The 18,118-nt window shown below is 39.7% G+C and overlaps 1 protein-coding gene across 3 annotated transcripts in view; it reads right to left on the bottom strand.

The window, feature by feature from the left end:
- Window positions 1-4,075: 4,075 nt before the first annotated feature.
- LOC308085044 (uncharacterized protein) overlaps window positions 4,076-18,118 on the bottom strand; it is a 34,074-nt gene continuing 20,031 nt past the window's right edge. For 2 of the 3 annotated variants that reach the window (XM_080428066.1, XM_080428067.1), the window contains 7 exons: window positions 16,189-16,812; window positions 9,525-9,643; window positions 8,812-9,048; window positions 8,406-8,491; window positions 7,071-7,151; window positions 6,571-6,627; window positions 4,076-6,099 (listed from right to left, as the gene is read on the bottom strand). In XM_080428066.1, coding sequence (XP_080284192.1) covers window positions 6,030-6,099; window positions 6,571-6,627; window positions 7,071-7,151; window positions 8,406-8,491; window positions 8,812-9,048; window positions 9,525-9,643; window positions 16,189-16,812 — 1,274 coding nt within the window. In that variant the 3' untranslated portion in view covers window positions 4,076-6,029. The remainder of the gene's footprint in view (window positions 6,100-6,570; window positions 6,628-7,070; window positions 7,152-8,405; window positions 8,492-8,811; window positions 9,049-9,524; window positions 9,644-16,188; window positions 16,813-18,118) is intronic. The other variant, XM_080428068.1, reaches the window with a different exon arrangement.

The raw sequence follows: 18,118 nt of genomic DNA, 5'->3' as shown, positions 1-18,118 counted from the left end.
GTACTCCAAAATCACTCTTCCACTATTTATAGTTTCTCTTATGAAATGGTACTTGATATCTATGTGCTTGCACCTTTGCCTGTGCACTGCGTTTTTGGCTAGTGCTATAGTACCTTGATTGTCTTCAAACACTTTTGTTTGTGTATATTGGTATTTGTCAATATTCCTGAGTAGCTGCTCTAGGTAGATACATTCCTGCATGGCTGAAGCTAAGGACATGTATTCTGCCTCACATGTAGATAGTGCAACAGTTGCTTGCTTTCTTGCCTTCCATGAGATCAGAGAGCTTCCTTCACTTAGACTGGCACAATATCCTGATATGCTTCGCCTGTCTGTCACATCTGAAGCCCAGTCAGCATCACTGTACACTCTCAGACCTAGTTTCTCTGTCTCATTTCTTTTGAAGCATAACTCCTGTTCTGCTGTACCTTTGAGGTACCTAAACACATGTTTTACTGTGTTCCAGTGTTCTAGTGTTGGTTCAGCAAAGTTCTGAGATAGCTTACTAACCACAAAACTGATGTCTGGTCTAGTGCATGTGGATAAGTAAATCAGGCTTCCCACTGCTTCCCTGAACCTTCTTGGATCTGTCATTTTTTCTGCATCTTCTAATTTGGGCTCACAAGGGGTCTCTCTGGCCCTGCAATCCTGCATTTCAAATCTCTCTAGAATTTTCTTCACATATCTCTTTTGTGACATTTTGACTTTGCCTTCTGTTTGGTCAAAATCGATTCCCAGAAAATACTTCAATTTCCCTAGATCTTTCATTTGAAATCTTTCAGTGAGCATCAGTTTCACACTGTTAAGTACACCCTTATTGCTAGCTGCTATGATGAGATCGTCAACCCATACAATTAACATCACCTTCTCATCATGTTTCTCTCTTGTATACACACAGTAATCAGCGGGATTCTGTACAAAACCATTCTCAGTTAAACATGTGTGTAACATTGCATTCCAATTTCGGCCGGACTGCTTCAGGCCATAGAGAGACTTATGCAGTTTGCAAACTAGATTTTCACCTGTTGATGATTTTTTCACATAACCTTCTGGTTGCTCTATATAGATTTCGCAGTCAATTGGTGCATGCAAATAGGCTGTCTTTACATCCATTTGGTGCAGGACTAAGTCCTCCTGTGCTGCCTTTTGCATGATCACTCTCACACTTGTCATGTCGGCTGTGGGTGAGAATGTCTCTTCGTAGTCAGTCCCTGGTCTTTGACTGTAGCCTTTTGCTACGAACCTCGCCTTGAATTTATCTGATCCATCAATGTCACTTTTGAGTGCATAGACCCATCTGCCCCCCACTGCACGTTTGCCTGGTGGCAACTGGGTGAGGCTGAAGGTCTCGTTCTCCTCCAGTGATTTCACCTCATCATCCATGGCATTTTTCCACTGCCTTGACCTGTTTGACATTACGGCTTCTCTGTAAGTTTGAGGAATGTCACATACTGCTCTGTAGCAAGAGTCCACGCATGTCTGCAGTTTGTCCACTGCATCCTCAGACTCATAGTCTTGTAGATGAACTGGTCTCATTCTATTTCTCTGTGGGTATCTTCTGTTTACAGTCTCAGTGACTCTACCTGGCTGTGTGCTTTCAGTCTGTTCAGGTAAAGTCCCAGATACACCACCCTGTATACCTTGACCAGGTACATTTTCCTTGTCATCAACACAAATTTCCCTGTTGTCATTAACCTTGGGGTGTAGCTCCCCGTCACCATACCCCATGTCTGACTCACATGTTTGTGTTTCTTTTTCTGTTACCGTTTTGGTTGTGAACTTTACCAATCTGTGCTTTTGCACCTTTTCTTTCTCTGGGTAGTACACCAGTTAAGCAGGGCTGTTTTTATCATAACCCACAAAAACACCTTGCTCACACCTAGAGTCTAGCTTCCCTTTGTCTAGTTGCTTGTAAGCGTAGCACACTGATCCAAATGTTTGCAGTTTGGATATGTTTGGTTCTTTTCCTGCGAACAGCTCGTATGGCGTTTTCTTAGTACGCCTACTGTAGCATCAGTTCCTCACATGAGCCGCTGTCTGTACAGCATAGTTCCAAAGCTTATTTGGTAAGTTACTTTCTAACAGTAAGCACCTGCCCATATCGTAGAGGGTTCGCCAACCTCTCTCTGCAGTGCCATTTTGGTGGGGCGAATAGGGTGCAGACGTCTCATGTCTAATTCTATTCTTTATTAACAGTGCCTGGAAGTCTTTACTTGTGTACTCAGTGCCGTTATCTGACCTGAGACACCTGACTTCTCCGTACGGTGCTACATCTGCCAGAAATCGTTCTGTTGCCTGCACTGCATCACTTTTTGACCTTAGAAAATACACCATCATGGTACCCGAGTAGTCATCAGTAAAAGATTGGGCATATCTGTGCCCCTCTATGCTAGTTGTTTGCATGGGACCGGCTAGGTCAGTGTGGACTAATTCTAAGGGTTTCTTTGCCCTTCTGTCTGGTTCCCTGTTTCTCGTCTGAGTGAATTTGCCCTTTGTGCACACTTCACATAAATGTGCTGGTCTGACCGCACTCCCCTTGATCTCCATACCTTTCACTACACCTTGTAATTTTTGCACGTCTTCATAATTACAGTGACCCAATATTTCGTGCCAGGTTTGTACATCATGACATACTTTACATTGATCCACATTATCTTGAACAGTTGGCAAGTAATACAAGTTACCACTCTCGTGGATGTCAAACCTGCTACCATCCCTGGTGACCATGCGATTGTCCCCTTTTCGGAAGGTGATCGTCGCTCCTCCATTCGTGGCTCTTGCCACCGAAAAGATGTCATGTGGGTATGAAGGCATGTACAGAGCATCTCGTAGCTGTGCTCTGTGCTGTCGTCCGTCTATGTCGAGTAGGCTGATTGTCGCCGTTCCTCTTCGCTGTGCTATTCCACTGCACTTCGTCCCGTCGGCTAACTCCACAGAATGAGAGTCAGGTTGGAACGTGTCATCAAAACTGTTAAACTTCTCTAAGTCATTTATGATGTGGGAGGTCGCCCCTCCATCCACCATGATGCCTTTCATCTTCGTGTTGGCTGGTGGTCTCTCATTTCTTGCGTCTGTGGCCTTGAAGAAATGGTCCTCTTTGTCACCGTCTAGTTCCTCGCCGTCTCGTCCCTCTACGACCTTCCTGGCGCCGTCTCTTCCCCCCTTTTTCTTGCAGAGGGATTCTTGGTGTGTATTACTCTTACAGTAGTCGCACCACACTTTTCTGGTACACTTTCTTGCTCTGTGCCCTTTTATTCCACACCTGTAGCACGTCACGTTGGCATCTTCATCTTTTCCATGGCCAGCGTGTGCCTTGGTGGGGCCTCTTCCTTGTTTCACATGTGTCTTCATCACATTATCTGTAGACTCTGCTTTGTTCATTTTCTCACTCTCTTCATAAACCCGTAGTCTTCTTTTAAAGTCTGCAAATGTAACATTATCTTCATTTTGTGTTACATGGACTGCTAGGGGTTTGAAGGAGTCTGGTAGCCCGTTTAGTACCATGGCTACAATTAATCCATCGCTTATGGCTTCACCTGCATCTTTCAGGGCCATTATTATGTTCTCTGCTCTGATGATATATTCAGTAACACTCTCACCATCTTCCATGCATAGCTTGGTTAATGATGTGTAGAGATTAATGATCCTTGGCTTACTTTTCCCCGAGTAGTGTTCCCTCAGTATCTTCAGGGCTTTTCTGCCATCATCAGCCGCCTCGTGTCTTATTATGGATAAACTTTTGTCATCAATAAGTCTGATTAGCTCAGCGTAACAGTCAACGTTCTTTCTTCTGTCTTCAGCTCGTTGTTCTGCATCCCCGCCACTTTCATTCAAGAATTAATTTTAGAATGTGTAGGTGACCTAAGAACCTCGTTTCCCATAGGTCATATCTTTCTTCAGAGCCATCAAAAAGAAGTTGTTGAGCAGGGGCTGCCATTCTGTTAGCCATCTGTCTCACGTAATTCGTCGCGAAACTTCTTCCGAGTTTTATTCACTTATCTCCCAGTTGTCCACAGAAGCTCCGTGTAAATCCGTCACGTTTAACTTCTTCCGTGTCCAAAACAACTCTGCCTGGGCCCATAACCTGTCAAGCATTCGAGCTGTGGTGCACAGTGTCCATGCGTAAATGGAGAATAAGCAAAGTAACTCTTTTAGTATCTTTAGCCTGCTGGCATATTTATTAGTAGTAGCGCATACAAACGCTCAGTGTGTTTACACTCTTCCCTCTGGAATGATCTGGCGCGCTCACTGAGAACGTGATGACGTCACATCCTGAGCGTACCGTAAGCCCTGTACAAGTTGTGCAACACAATACAATAGGCTACCGTAATAGACAGAGTAAGGGCGCCATCAAATAACAACACTTAACAATTACATTAAAAATCACATGTTGAATACAGTATTTCAACTAGCACTGAGCTGATTGGCTATGTGCACATGCGTGTGCACGTGACGTCAGAAAATATAGCCCCCCTAGTTCAAAAATCCACAGCTCATCACTGTATTTACACTAGCGTGTGTGTCACCTACATAGTCATATATATATACCATTTTAAAGGTACGGGCCTTGTGATTAAAATGATGCAAACCATTCCAAGATCAAAACTGACGCTAAAATCAGCGTAACACAAAACATGTTTCGCGAAAATAGCAGATCTACAAGCTCACAACGCGTCGCCACACTGCAAATAATGCCCAAATTAAAACAAGCAAAATATTTTTAAATTGAGACATATCTTTTCATATCAAGCAAAAAAATCTGCCAATGGCGTCAGCATTTTTTTCTATACTAGAATTCTTAAAACTAGAAACAAAGTCTAGCCACTAAAAGAGCATACTGGTGCTTAAAACTAGACAAAAAGGCCTACATCTGAAGCAAGTTCTTGCTTAATACAAGCAATGAAGACTGTTATTTAGGAAATATCTTCTTAAATGTGGTATTTTCATCTATTGATTAAGCCGATTCTGAGGATTTTTTCCTTAAATCTAAGAAAAATAATAGCCCCAAAACTCTTACAATAAGAAGCAATTCCTTCAAATAATAGAATGAAAAGTCTTAAATTAAGACACCAGAAGCATTCTTATTTTCAGCATTTATTTTCTTTTATAAAGCAGATCAGGCCCACATGCTATAAAATAGTGGTTCTCAAAGTGGGGTCCACGCAGGGACCCCCCAGGAGTCCTTGAGGGGATTTGAGGGGGTCCTCATGAACATTTGTTGGCATAGCCTCAATGACAGTTTTACTACTTTAACTACTTTACTACTGATATAATTTTATCAACTGAAATCGTGTATGGGGACGCCCTAGCTGGCACATATTATTTTCAGATGGTGGTTCAAAGCCAACTATTAATTTGGGACTAGAATAAGTTTGAGAACCACTGCAAAGTTGGGCAGGGGGAGGACTTCACAGTTTACACAGCAGACACTCAAGTCCGGACACTCAACTGGAAACAATCAATTCTAAAAACATTTGAAACAAAATCCTTAACCAAAATAAATATATTTGACAAAATAATATGAAAACACGTGAAACAAAAAAAAACTACAGCACAAAGTAAAATGTCTATTCTCACAAAATAAATATATATATAAGTGCACTTTGAATGATCCTTGTATGTACATTTTCAATTAAGACCCGAAAAAAAGAATCCATTTTAAACAAAAGACCCCAAACAGGAATCCAGAGTGACAATACAACGTATATATAAAGTGCTTTGAAGGAGAGGCATAACTGAGCCTTACTTCACAGGGTCCATCAGTTCAAGAATAATTGTTACCAAGACGTCTTGGCGGTAATAAAGCAGTACCAAGCTCTGTTGGTGACTAACCTGAGTAATCAACTAACCGTATTACAGCAACATCGAGGAACTGAACTGGTGGCGTTTGGTCTTTTTCTAAGAGTCATGTTCCACTTGGGGTATGTGAGGTGAACGGTGTAATCACATGAGATACATAATGCTGACATAGGTGTCCTCTTTTGGGAAGGTCAACACAGGCATGGCTCCAATGGCATGTGCAGATGGTTTCACAGACAATCACGGCAGGGCTGAGTGGAGTGGTCTCGCCTGAAGAAAGGTGTTGGGGTCTTCTGCAGACTGACACAAACACAAACAGAAAAAACTAAGAACAGGGTCCCCACACATTTTTAGCAATGAATTTCCAAAACTTTTCCAAAACTTTTCCAGAATATTTAGCCCAATTTCCAGGCCTATAAAACAATCATTCAGCGCAATAATGTGTCTCTTACTCCTATGTACAATGCCCAAAGATAGGCAGTGTAGCAAAAATAAAGCATAGAATATAAAATAGTACAATTTCATTCAACATTTCGTGCAAAATTAGGGCATATTGACCCTGCGAGCAAAAATAGGAGGGGTGGACGACGTCGTTGCACGGTTCGGTTTACCATTTATCAGATGATAATATATTGGCTTCCAATATAACATGAACCCCTACTTATGATATATTGGTTGTTTGTAAAGCTGGTATTACTCTAAATAATGACACTCACTGGAAAATGGTGTGTGTGTGTGTGCGCGCGCGTGCGTGTGTGTGTGTACACTTACGGTTCAGCATCTAGTGTGTCATTCTTCTTCCTTTCAAACTGGTCTTTCGATATCATTCTGAACAAGCAAGACAAGTGGCAAGTGAGAGAGGTAAAGCCAAATATGAAATTATCATTACTCAAGCTTAAACAGATGCATTAAATTGCAGGCATGCAAACAGCCCCGAGGTGAAAAAGGTGACAACATGTTGTTTTCTTTCGGGTCAGGTGTCACACAATTGCCCTATTTGGGTTAAAAAAGGTGACTGTAGCTGAAAAGTGACACTTTTGCATGTCTGAAATTGTATTATGGTACCATTACTGTATGACATGAATGATTTGTTGGAAGATTTGTAAGCCACTTCAAAATCATTTGGTAAGACAAAATGAAGGACGAAGACGACAAACGATGAAATGTGTAATGTTGGCTCACAAACAAGCAGTTTAAATCATGAATGTCTGTGATGACAAGTGTATTAAAAATGTGAAATAACTGAAGTCAGAATAATTTCCTGGTCTTACGTCTGTGGTTGAGCGGGGTCATCCCCTAAGGTCACGCTCTCCCCCTGGATCTCATTGAAGCACTTCTCACAGAAATGATACCTGTTGGGCGGCACAATTAAAAGAATGTCATAATAACTCAAAGAATAATGTTTAGTTGCATAATTGTCGCTGTTGGAAGTAGTTTCTGCCCCCACATTCATCGTGAATGTAAAATAATGAAAATTGTGACGGTAAGTTCTCAGTGTGCATTGTGTATTTCTGAGATAGGATGAGCAACAGAGAGATAGAGAGGGAATCCCTGTGAATGGACCATGCTGCATGAGCCCATGCTGCCGGTCTGGCTATGCTGTATCATTACAGCCGCTGCACAGCTCCATTCTCAAAGTACCCTGTCAAAATGCCAAAGGTGCAGTTGCCACATTCATACAGCAGGGGGTGCAGGGGAACACAAGACAACTGGTCATCTGCTGGCTTACAGAAGAAGAAATCAAAATGCAATGATGCTTATGGCTTCATCCAAGGCAGTATATTTTCTGGTGATATGGGGGGGGGGGATTTTAATCAAACACATCACCTTGCAACACTATGGGTGGGGGTACAGTGTAACTGACTGTCTTTTAGCAGAGTCTGTCTTTGTGCCAATAAGAGAGCATGGCTGATTGTTGCTATAAGTTAAACGACTATGTTGTGCTGTGCTGCTCCGGTGGTGGGGGGGACCAACATCAGTGATGGAGTCCCTCCCAGAAAAAAAGGCTGTGTGTGTATGTGTTTCTCCCTCTGCGCCCGTGTTCTTCGCTCGTCTGCCACTCCTAAAGACCCATTTCATTTCTAGGCTATTTGACTTATTCAATATAGAAAATTCAAGCATGCTCGATTGTTAGACCATCATGTTAGATCCCCCCCCCCCCCCCCCAAAAAAGGACAGCAAATTAAGCTCCCTTTTCATGTTGTCATGGATGGTAGTGTACATGACAAAGAGCTGGTTGTGACATACCAGCCCACTTCAATTGATGTTTTAGCTTGTGAGCCTGACGCCATGTAAGTATGTGCATTACAAAACCAGACTCAAAAAAGACAAAGAAAAGAAGTTGGACAAAAAGTGGGAGGACAAAGTGGGAGGACATAATCAGACTTTCATGAAGTGTTTTGCACCCATGCACACAGGCTCCAACAGTGAAGGCTGAACTGCACCTGGTTTATATTGCTCCGTCAGTTGAATGACTGGGTATTGTGGTTAATGTGAGCATTTGGTTGTTTGAATTTTGTGGCATGTTCAAAAAGTTCAAAAGTGTATGGAAACGGTAAATAACAACATGCATGAATGTTGAGTCACAAACATGAACATAAACACACCTGTTCTGGTAGCTGTAGTATGTGCCTCCAGTAGGTATAGTGCACAGCTGTTTGCCATAGCCATAGGTTTGAGGGGAAAACTCGTACTGCAAACAAAAAGGGAGACGGATGATATAATCACATAAAAACTTCTAAACAACAGAGGCGCTTGCTCTATGACACTTGCTCTATTTTTCAATACATGCTCCAAACAGCTTTCCTTTTTTTTGGCAATATGGTGAATTCTTCCTATTAATTCACAAACACCATCTGCTTTTCTAATTAGAATCACCCCATGCTAAATCAATATTCCTCATCCACATGCCCATAGCAATAATCACACTTGTGTTCAGAATACAAGAAGCTGACATTCTTTTCATCATTATGAAATTATCCATACGATGGGTTCTCCACAGTGTTGCCTTACCTTCCTACCGCAGCAGTAGCCCAGGCCCTGCATGACTGGGTCGATCGCGGACTCAAACACCTCGGCCAGCTTGCAGTACTTGAACACACGAGATGTCTTGCGGTTGTACAGCCAGGCGTTGTTAAACATGATCCAGATGTCCTCCACATACTGCCAAGGCTCTTGGTACTGGCCAGTATCCAGCTTGCGCTTTATGGTCGACAGGTCTATGGGGGTCTTTACGATGTCAAAGTAATCCTGGAGATGAAGGATATTAGAGTAATGCCACGTCATTGAGCGCATGGAATGATGACGTGAAACGATGCGTTTGACATCGTTTCACAACGTCAACACCTTGCTGATGATATACTATATTGCCACACTATATTATTGACCTCCTCACATCAAAACAATGAGATTTAGTTAGCAAGTTTTGGTTGGTACATTTTTTTTTTAAGAATCAAATATAATGAGCTTTCCATGTAATGGAATATAATGACATTTCTCTGTTCAATACTACCAAAACTGATGTTCAGATGTTAATTCTTTAGTTACTTTGAATGACCCATACCAGGTCTTGTTTTAGCTACGGTAACCACAATTATCACTTGAGAGTTATGCAGTCAGGAAACAAAGCTGGGGAGTTATTACTCCCCCACAGTCAGCTAGATCTCCCAGAAAGATTTGGTCCTTAAAGAAAAAAAGCTTATCAAAGTTGTGAACGTGTTGCCTACCGGGATGCCCAGCTGCATGGGGTCTACAGGTAGTCTGAAGGGCAGCGACTCTGGGTCCTGCCTATAGAGAGATTCCATGGTGGGCATCAGAGCCTGGCGCAGCTTCAGAGCCTGGCGCACTGGAAGTGGTATAGAAGAGAGAAATAATTGGAAAAAGTCAAGTTAGAAAAAAACACACACACAGAGCCTCAAACGAGAGGGGAGATAAACAAGCGAGATAATGTAGGAGTCAGAGGAAAGGGAGAGAGATTGTCAGAGGAAAATAAGTCAAACTATTAAGGAGGTGCACCGATATAAATGAAACCAAATGGACCTATTTGGGTATTTTTTTCATGTAAGCCAGTAGTGAAAAGGGCAAACTTGCAGTTATGCATTAACAACTCAAGCCCTGTTTCAAACAGTGAAATAGAAGACAAGTTGTGAGCTTCACTTAAAGGCTAAATAATAATAACTTTAGTGTCAACTGTATTCTTGACTGGTTATGCAGGAATGCACTAGTACTTAGTGACTAAGTACTTCAGTTAATTGTGATGGAGATAAAAATAGATCTTTCAAATAGGCCAATTTGCAGGTGATCAGGTGCAGATTAATGTAACATTGTACCTCTGTTACTTACTGTATGTCTGCAAATGTTTGAGATGATGTTTGAACACTTTAGATTTTTTGCAATTTTTTTTATTTTATTTGCACAGTCAAGATTTTAGTCTGGTGGATCATACTTGATGTTCAGTGGTCGTGGTGTAAATACTTTCAAACATTTTAGTACTTTTACTTTTGGTACTTTAAGTACATTTTGATACCAATACTTTTGTACTTTTACTCAAGTCAATTTTGAATTCAGGACTTTAACTTGTAACAGAGTACTTTTACATTGCAGTATTGATACTTTTACTTAAGTAAAACATTAGAGTACTTTTCCCACCACTGTTGATGTTTTTAACATGACTGCCCTGTTTAAAAATGAATGAATAAACACTAATAACAAAGGTTACTGTAGCAACATTTTTCATGTAAGGTATTATGCCAGTAGCAACTAAGTCACTTTGTGAGCTCCCTGGGAGCTGAGCTCCAAGCTATCAAGTTTCAACCCCCCCCCCCCCCCACCCCCTCATTTGAGAACAATGCAACCTGGGACAGCACCTGGCCCCCCTCAGACCCCCACCTTTCAGCAATGCATGCTGGGATAGGTGTTAATGTAATAGACCTGTAAATGGTACCTGTACTGTTAACTTAATAAACATGACTGTACTATACCTGTACTGTTAATAAACATGACTGTACTATACCTGTACTGTTAATAAACATGATTGTACTATAACCTGTACTGTTAATAAACATGACTGTACTATACCTGTACTGTTAATAAACATGACTGTACTATAACCTGTACTGTTAATAAACATGACTGTACTGTAGCGCTGCCACACATGTGTAAAAGAGGATTTAGTTTTATAATGGCATTTAAAAGTTTATGCCTATGAATTAAAATATTCCTTAATTTAACGCCATCCTTTAAGGGTAAGGTCCTATCTTTTGTGATGTCTATGTTTCATTTTGTTATTGTTTGGGGGGGTTAAACGTTTATGCTTTCATTTTGATGTATTGTGATTGATTGATTGACATTGATTGACGGGTCTGTCTGGGAATGACTGACGCACCATATAGCGTGCGGAAGCTGCCGGCTCGCGGCCCCGAAACGAGACAACAAACCGACAGGGAGTCCACGGGAGACCTGGTCCAGTTTGATTATTTATTTGTCTAGTTCTAAGCTATAGGTGGAACATAGCAAAGGCCACATTAACTGTCAATACTCACCGTTTAAAGGGAAGAGCTGCGGGACATTCTTCTGACTGGTGAGACCGTTTATATTTTGTTTATATCCAGCGTGGATTACTTTTCTTTTCTCCGTGGAGATCCGAGCTTTTTGGATTATACCGCTTCTGGAGTGGATTAAGTTTCTTTTGGATTTCTTTTGGATTACTTTTGTCGTGCTGTTTGGGGAGCGTTTGGAGACGCTACACGGAACTATATTGGAACAATAGGAGCGTGCGCGCGAGCGTGCGCGAGACGCGGACTTTACCGTCGGCCGCTTCATGATCTGCTATATTTGGGCAATGCATGTATTATTTTCCTGTCATTAAGGAGTAGATAAAAGGGTTAAAATTGACACAAACTTTCGTGCTTTATTTCTGGCTGTGTTTATAGGCTGTATATTTATTGAAGTGCACTACTCACAGCCTAATCAATTGTATCTGAAGAGATCATTCACAACCCGTGATTTAAAAATTAGTAATAGTCAAATATATAATATCTGACCGTTACATATGGTGGCCCGTACGGGGAATGATTTAAATTGATTTTGTTTTGTTTGTTTTGTATTGAACATTGAGCAATATGGCAGAACACCCAGTAGATACAGCCGAAGTTATTGCTGCTCCCTCTACTCCAGTGAATGAAAGTATGCCTTTATTTGCTGACCCAGATTTCACTGCAGGACCTTTTGTCACAAGGAGAAATCCTACTGATGAAATATCCTCTTTGTCTGCCTGAGAAATATTTTAATCTAATTCTATCTTTTCTGTTGTGGATATAGTAGGGGAAACCATTTCATCTAGGAAGCACTGTATTTCCTCCACAGAACCATTATTTTCAGACCTGTAGAGTTTTTGATAGAAAGATCTAAATGTTCCATTTATAATCAAAGGATCTCTTGTAATGCTTCCATCAGGGCAGGTTATACTATAAATAGCTCTTTCCTCCTCTGCTTTTTTAATTTGCCATGCAATTAATTTGCCTGCACTTTCCCCATGTTCAACATGGTTCTGTTTGGCTTTTAAAATAGACATTTCAGCTACTTTAGTGTCTAACGTACACAATTTTAATTTTGCTTGATTTAATTGTTGTAAGGTGGCTTCATTTTTATCATTACTATGTCTTATTTCCAATTCTTTAATTTCCTTTTCTAAGACAAGCGTCTCTTTTTTAATTTTCTTTTTTAAGGAGGAGGAGTTAGAAATGGTACAGCCCCGGCAAAAAGCCTTAAAAGTTCCCCAGATTAATATGGGACAAGTGTCCTGTATCTGGTTAGCTTCCATAAAAATATCTATTTGATTATTCATGAATTCTATAAAATTTGTATCTGTTAGTAATGTAATATTGAAACGCCATGTTCTAGTTGGTTTTATTGTAGTATTGAGTTGAATATTAATAAACAAGGGAGAATGATCAGATATAATTCTAGGTAGATACTTACATTCTGAAGTGCAATTTATAAGAGTGTTACTTATCATAAAAAAATCGATTCTTGAGTATGAATCATGTACTTGGGAATAATACGAATATTCTTTCCTGGTAGGGTATAACGTTCTCCATATTTCGCATAAACCTATATCTTTTAAATTCTCACTTAGCACTTTGGACACGTTGGAGACAGGATGTCTCCGACAGGATGTTGTATCAAACTGATGAAAAATACAGTTAAAGTCCCCACCCCAAATAATAGGTTCTCGATAAGAAGACAATTTCAAGGTCAAATCGTTTATACATTTGGGGTCGTCATAATTAGGACAGTAACAATTTAAGAGAACAATTTCTACATAATCGAGAAAGCCTTTAACCAAAACATAACGACCACATGGGTCAATCACACTTTCTACTAATTGAAAGTTGACCCCTTTTTTCATTAAGATTGCTGCCCCTCTGGATCTAGAATTGAAAGGAAAAAAACATCCCTTCCCATTTGCGCTTGAATTTGTTGCTCTCAATTATTGAAACATGTGTCTCCTGCAAAAACTAAATATCTATTTTATGTTCTTTTGCATGTGATAAAACACGATTTATTTTCACTTGCTGATTAATCCCTCGAACATTCCATGTTGCAAATTTAATATTCTTCATTAAATCGTTTTAATCCTGCCAGGATCGAATGGTGAACATGATGGCGCTTTACAAGAAATGGCCGAAAAAAGGGAGTTCATAAATGTAACAAAGTCTCTCCTATAGGCAGGGCCGCATTAACCGCGGAACTTAGTGGAACTTGTGTTCCACGGCCTGCAGCCTGCAGGGGCCCTGTGTGAATTATGTATTTAAAAAATATATATATTATTGTAATTTTTTTTTAATTTATATTATTTTATTTTAATATTATATATATTATTATTATTATTATTTATAAAAATGTATACATTCGGGCCCTGCTGTGTGAATTATATATATTTAGAAACATATGTTGCTTTAGTTTTAATGTTGCGCGGCAGAACAGATGCAAACCTCTTGCATACCGTCGCTGGTACTGATGTGTCACTTCTACTTCCTGTAAGTAAACAAAAAAATAAAACTACTGTCGAGTAATCTTTACAAGCGGCTCTTATTTTGAAATCCTCCGCTTTTAGCGTAAGTTTGTTTCTGTTAACCAGTTTTACTCTGCTATCATGGTCTGTGACAGCGACACAAATAAACAAGAACCATGTGGATTAAACGCAAGATTTGGGCCAACGTTCATATTTACGATATGAAAACCAGCTCCTGTGACTTAAACATTGTACAAACTTTGGAAGTGCCGTGCGTTAAACTCTTTGAACCTCGGCGCAGCATGGTGAGTTAATCTTACAATGAAGATGTGTGTGTGTGTGTTTGTTTGTTTGAAGTTAGCTCCATAAAGAACCTCTCACTCCGCTAGCGGAGTGAGAGGTTCTTTATGGAGCTAGTTTGAAGTAGGCTTAGCTTAGACTGTATCATTCTCACGTGCTGTGTTTGAATAATGTAGCTCACAGTTGTTAATGTCATCTCTGTCTGTCTGTCTGTCTGTCTTAGTGCTACCTAATGTACACTGTGAAAATCTAAATGAAATATTCTTAATACATTTGTACTGCGCAAATAGCTGAATAGGATGGGGTAGGTCTACCTACTGTATTTTAACATCAGTAATGGTGAGCCATAATATTATTTTCTGAGGTGGTAAAAAGGTTGAGAACCACTGCGGTAGACTTCAATAGGTCTTTTTGCTTTAACTTTTCAAGTATATTTCAGAGCCTGTACTTTTGTACTTTTACTTGAGTAATTATAGTTGAATGAGTACTTTTACTAAAGTCGCTTTTTACATAAGTAAATGTATCTGAGGCTACTTCTACTTTAAGTAAAGAAAGTGAGTAGTACTTTTCCCATCTCTGCTGAGTATTGTTTTCTCAATTCTAAACTTGAATTGTTGAATTTCTTATGAAGAATAAGAAAATAAATATGAAACATTTGTTACCCATCTCATCACCATATGTCTAGTAGGCTACGACTGTAATGACCATAAAGTAACCTCCTTAATAATAAATGTAATTTGTAATGATAGACACTGTAGTTATAGCATAGACTGAAGTTGGAAAGGCTGTGCCCAGTGCCTGTGTCAGCACCGATCGTGCTGGCGGTGGCACGTGCACCAAACGCACGTGCGCGTGAACGCACCCAATATTGTTGTGGATGTGACTAGTTCAAAAGTTTGAACACAGTGGCTATGTCAGCAATGACTTCCTCTGAATCCTCCATCTTTTTTTTAAAGAAACTTTGAGCGACCAGGATCTCTTCTTTTTTCACTCTAATACCATAATGGGAAGCAAGGCTTTGCAAGGCTTTTTCAGAGAGAAAGGTCTGTGTGGTTGGGTTGCAGGCTTAAATAGCTGACATAAGTTCGTCTCCCACATCAGAGAATCGATGAGTGAGCTCAGCTAACATTCTGTCCAGGCACGGATAAAACAGCTTTTGTCTGAAATCCTCTGAGGTGGTCGGATTGGAGGCTGACTCACAGCTCACTCTACCACAAAACCAGCAAATCTTTTTGGTTTCTGCTGCCTGGGATCATCACGGAGAGGGATGTCATTTGCCTGACATAAGGCTATGGTCCTCTTGTACAGTTAGGAGCAATATAAGTTACTAAGTACAAGTATCTAGATGAATGTAAATTAATTTAAAATAAACGTTTTTATCAGCTAGCTACTCATTGTTGGTGTAATTTAGGTCCACTTGTCTTTCATTACAAAAGAAACATGTTTTATTAGCTGCTACAGATTCGCAAACCTGAAACATTAACAACGTCTGCTTCCTCGTTCTCAGTCCACGCCTGGGGTTCACTGCCTGTAGCTGGTTGCAGCCTCTTTAAGTAACGCTGTATGTCCATGTTGTTGATGTGACTCTGCAGCTGCGTCCGTCTATGGCGGGGTCCATGGAGGAATGAATGAATGAATGCTCACAGTGTCTTCTTCCGCCTTTTATGGCCACCTGGTTGGCTGTTTAATACTGTGTAATACTGCCTCCATTGTTTAGGAGTAGTAGTACTGCATGTTCACGTCGCAAAATAGGTCCAGACTGCAGACCATGCTGCAGACAGACTGAATTCACTGAAACCTTGGGGCTAGTGCAAAATACACTATTGAATTTGTAATAATATGCTTACTTTTTGTTGCTTCTGTAATACTCTGTATATAGATATAGAATAGATATATCATTTAAAATAAAAAATAAAAATATATATATATTTTATTGGTGGCTTTGGATAAAACATTGGTGTCTATAGCCACCGAAGCCCCCGCGTAAAGCCGCCCCTGCAGTATGACAAAACTCTTCCACCAGTTATTCCTCCAGTATCAGCTCACCTTAATGAGTAATGACTTGTTTCTCTCACCTTGTCTCCTTACTTCTTCCTGGAACATCTGGTTGGTGTAGTGGCTTCCACCGTTCTCCTTCACCATCTTCTTGATTTTCTCCAGCAGCTCAGTGACCTGAGAGGGATCCTCGGTATTGTTGTTGTTAAAGACATGATAAAAACCACTATATTTGTTGATTAATTCATGTAGTTCTGGAGATTCATTCACAAATTCATCAATTGTTTGACCTTCTAGCTTGTCACCATGAGTGAAGAGAATCATGGTGTATTTATCTGAACTTTGTCCAAATGCTTTCTGAATCTTTGCCACAACGTTCTTCTCCTCATCTGTGTATCTCCCTAGTTGGATCACAGCCAAGAACACATGAGGACCAGGAGCAGCACAAGTAATACAGTTTATGACCTCTTTAATGGTTTTAATATTACTGAACCCAGTGTCAAACAAGCCTGGAGTGTCAATAACAGAAACCTTTCTACCAGCCACTACACCACTGGCCTTATTACAGGTCAATGTCACAGAATCGGGTGAAAAATTGGATTTAAATGCTTCAGGACCCAGGATGGTGTTTCCTGTGGCACTCTTTCCTGCTCCAGTCTTCCCCACCATCACAATACGAATTTCTTCATCATTTGTTATGAGATCTGAGGAATGAAGAAAGAAAGACATTAATGACGGCATCCGTATTGCATAAGTGAATGTTTAGGCTCTCTACGTTATAGAAGTAACTTAGAGACCCTCACTATAATTATCATTGTATTTTGTACACATTTTATTTAGTGAAATACTGTTGTAAAAACAGGCCTAGTCAGCAATGTATTTCCTCCCCTTTTTTTATTACTATCAGTCAGATTGTTGATATTTTGTGACTAAGAAATTACTAATTCAATACCATATTTTTTCATGTTTTTAAGTTATTTTACATGGAACACTAATAACTAGAAAATGTGCTCCTCGGAGCACAAGTCTCCGCCAGCAGACTATAGCAATTATATTATCATAGCAATAACTAATGAGATACAGTAGAGTAAAAGATATATACTGTAGTTAAATAAAAAGGTGTATGTTAAAGAAATATTTATTTAAAAAAAAATGATTTAAAAATCATATTTTGTCTTCTAATGTTTAAAAATATGTTTAAAAAAATGTTTAAAAAAATGTTTAAAAAAAGATAGGATGAAAAAAAGAGATCCAGAAAATTATTTATTTATGTATTTCTTACAAAAATGTATATACTATGACGCATCTGATATATATCAATTATATTATAATAGCAATAACTAATGAGATACAGTAGGGTAAAATATATATCTTTTAGTTAAACAAAAAGTTCTAATACTTCCAATGTTAAAAATAAAATAAGATGAAAAAAGAGATTAAAAAAAGATTAATATATTTACGTAATATTTACGTATTCCTTAAAATAGAACAGACAATAATATTAATTGTCAGAAATGTATTATGCTTTCTTAGCTTTGGCCTTCTGCGCCTTTGCTTGACCAATGTCAGGTGTTCTCAAAGGGACACACACACGCACGGACGGGTGATTTGGACTAGAAGATACTGTTCCAATCAAGACTGATTGATCCTGTCTTACCTCGCTTCAAAAACGTAAACGGCTTTTTGAAGTGACACACCTTTTTATTATAGGATTGTATTTCGTCATGCGTCCCTCTAGCCAATCAGAGACATTGATGTCAACATATTGACACGTATTAAGAGTTCGGCTTTGTTGTGGGATCATTTCAACTCTAGTCCTCTTCTACGTTACAATTGTAGATGAGTATGCTTTCTTAGCTTTGGCCTTCTGCGCCTTTGCTTGACCAATGTTAGGTGTTCTCAGAGGGAAACACACACGCACAGACGGGTGACTTGGACTTACTGAAGGTACTGTTCCAATCAAGTCTGATTGATCCTGTTTTACCTCACTTCAAAAAGTAGGTGCTTTTT

Source organism: Gymnoscopelus braueri (assembly GCF_963280865.1).
Source record: "Gymnoscopelus braueri genome assembly, chromosome: 5".
In the NCBI taxonomy this organism is placed as follows: Eukaryota; Metazoa; Chordata; class Actinopteri; order Myctophiformes; family Myctophidae; genus Gymnoscopelus; species Gymnoscopelus braueri.
Note: the sequence above shows the minus strand (reverse complement) of the source record. Positions and strands in the feature narration are given on the sequence as shown.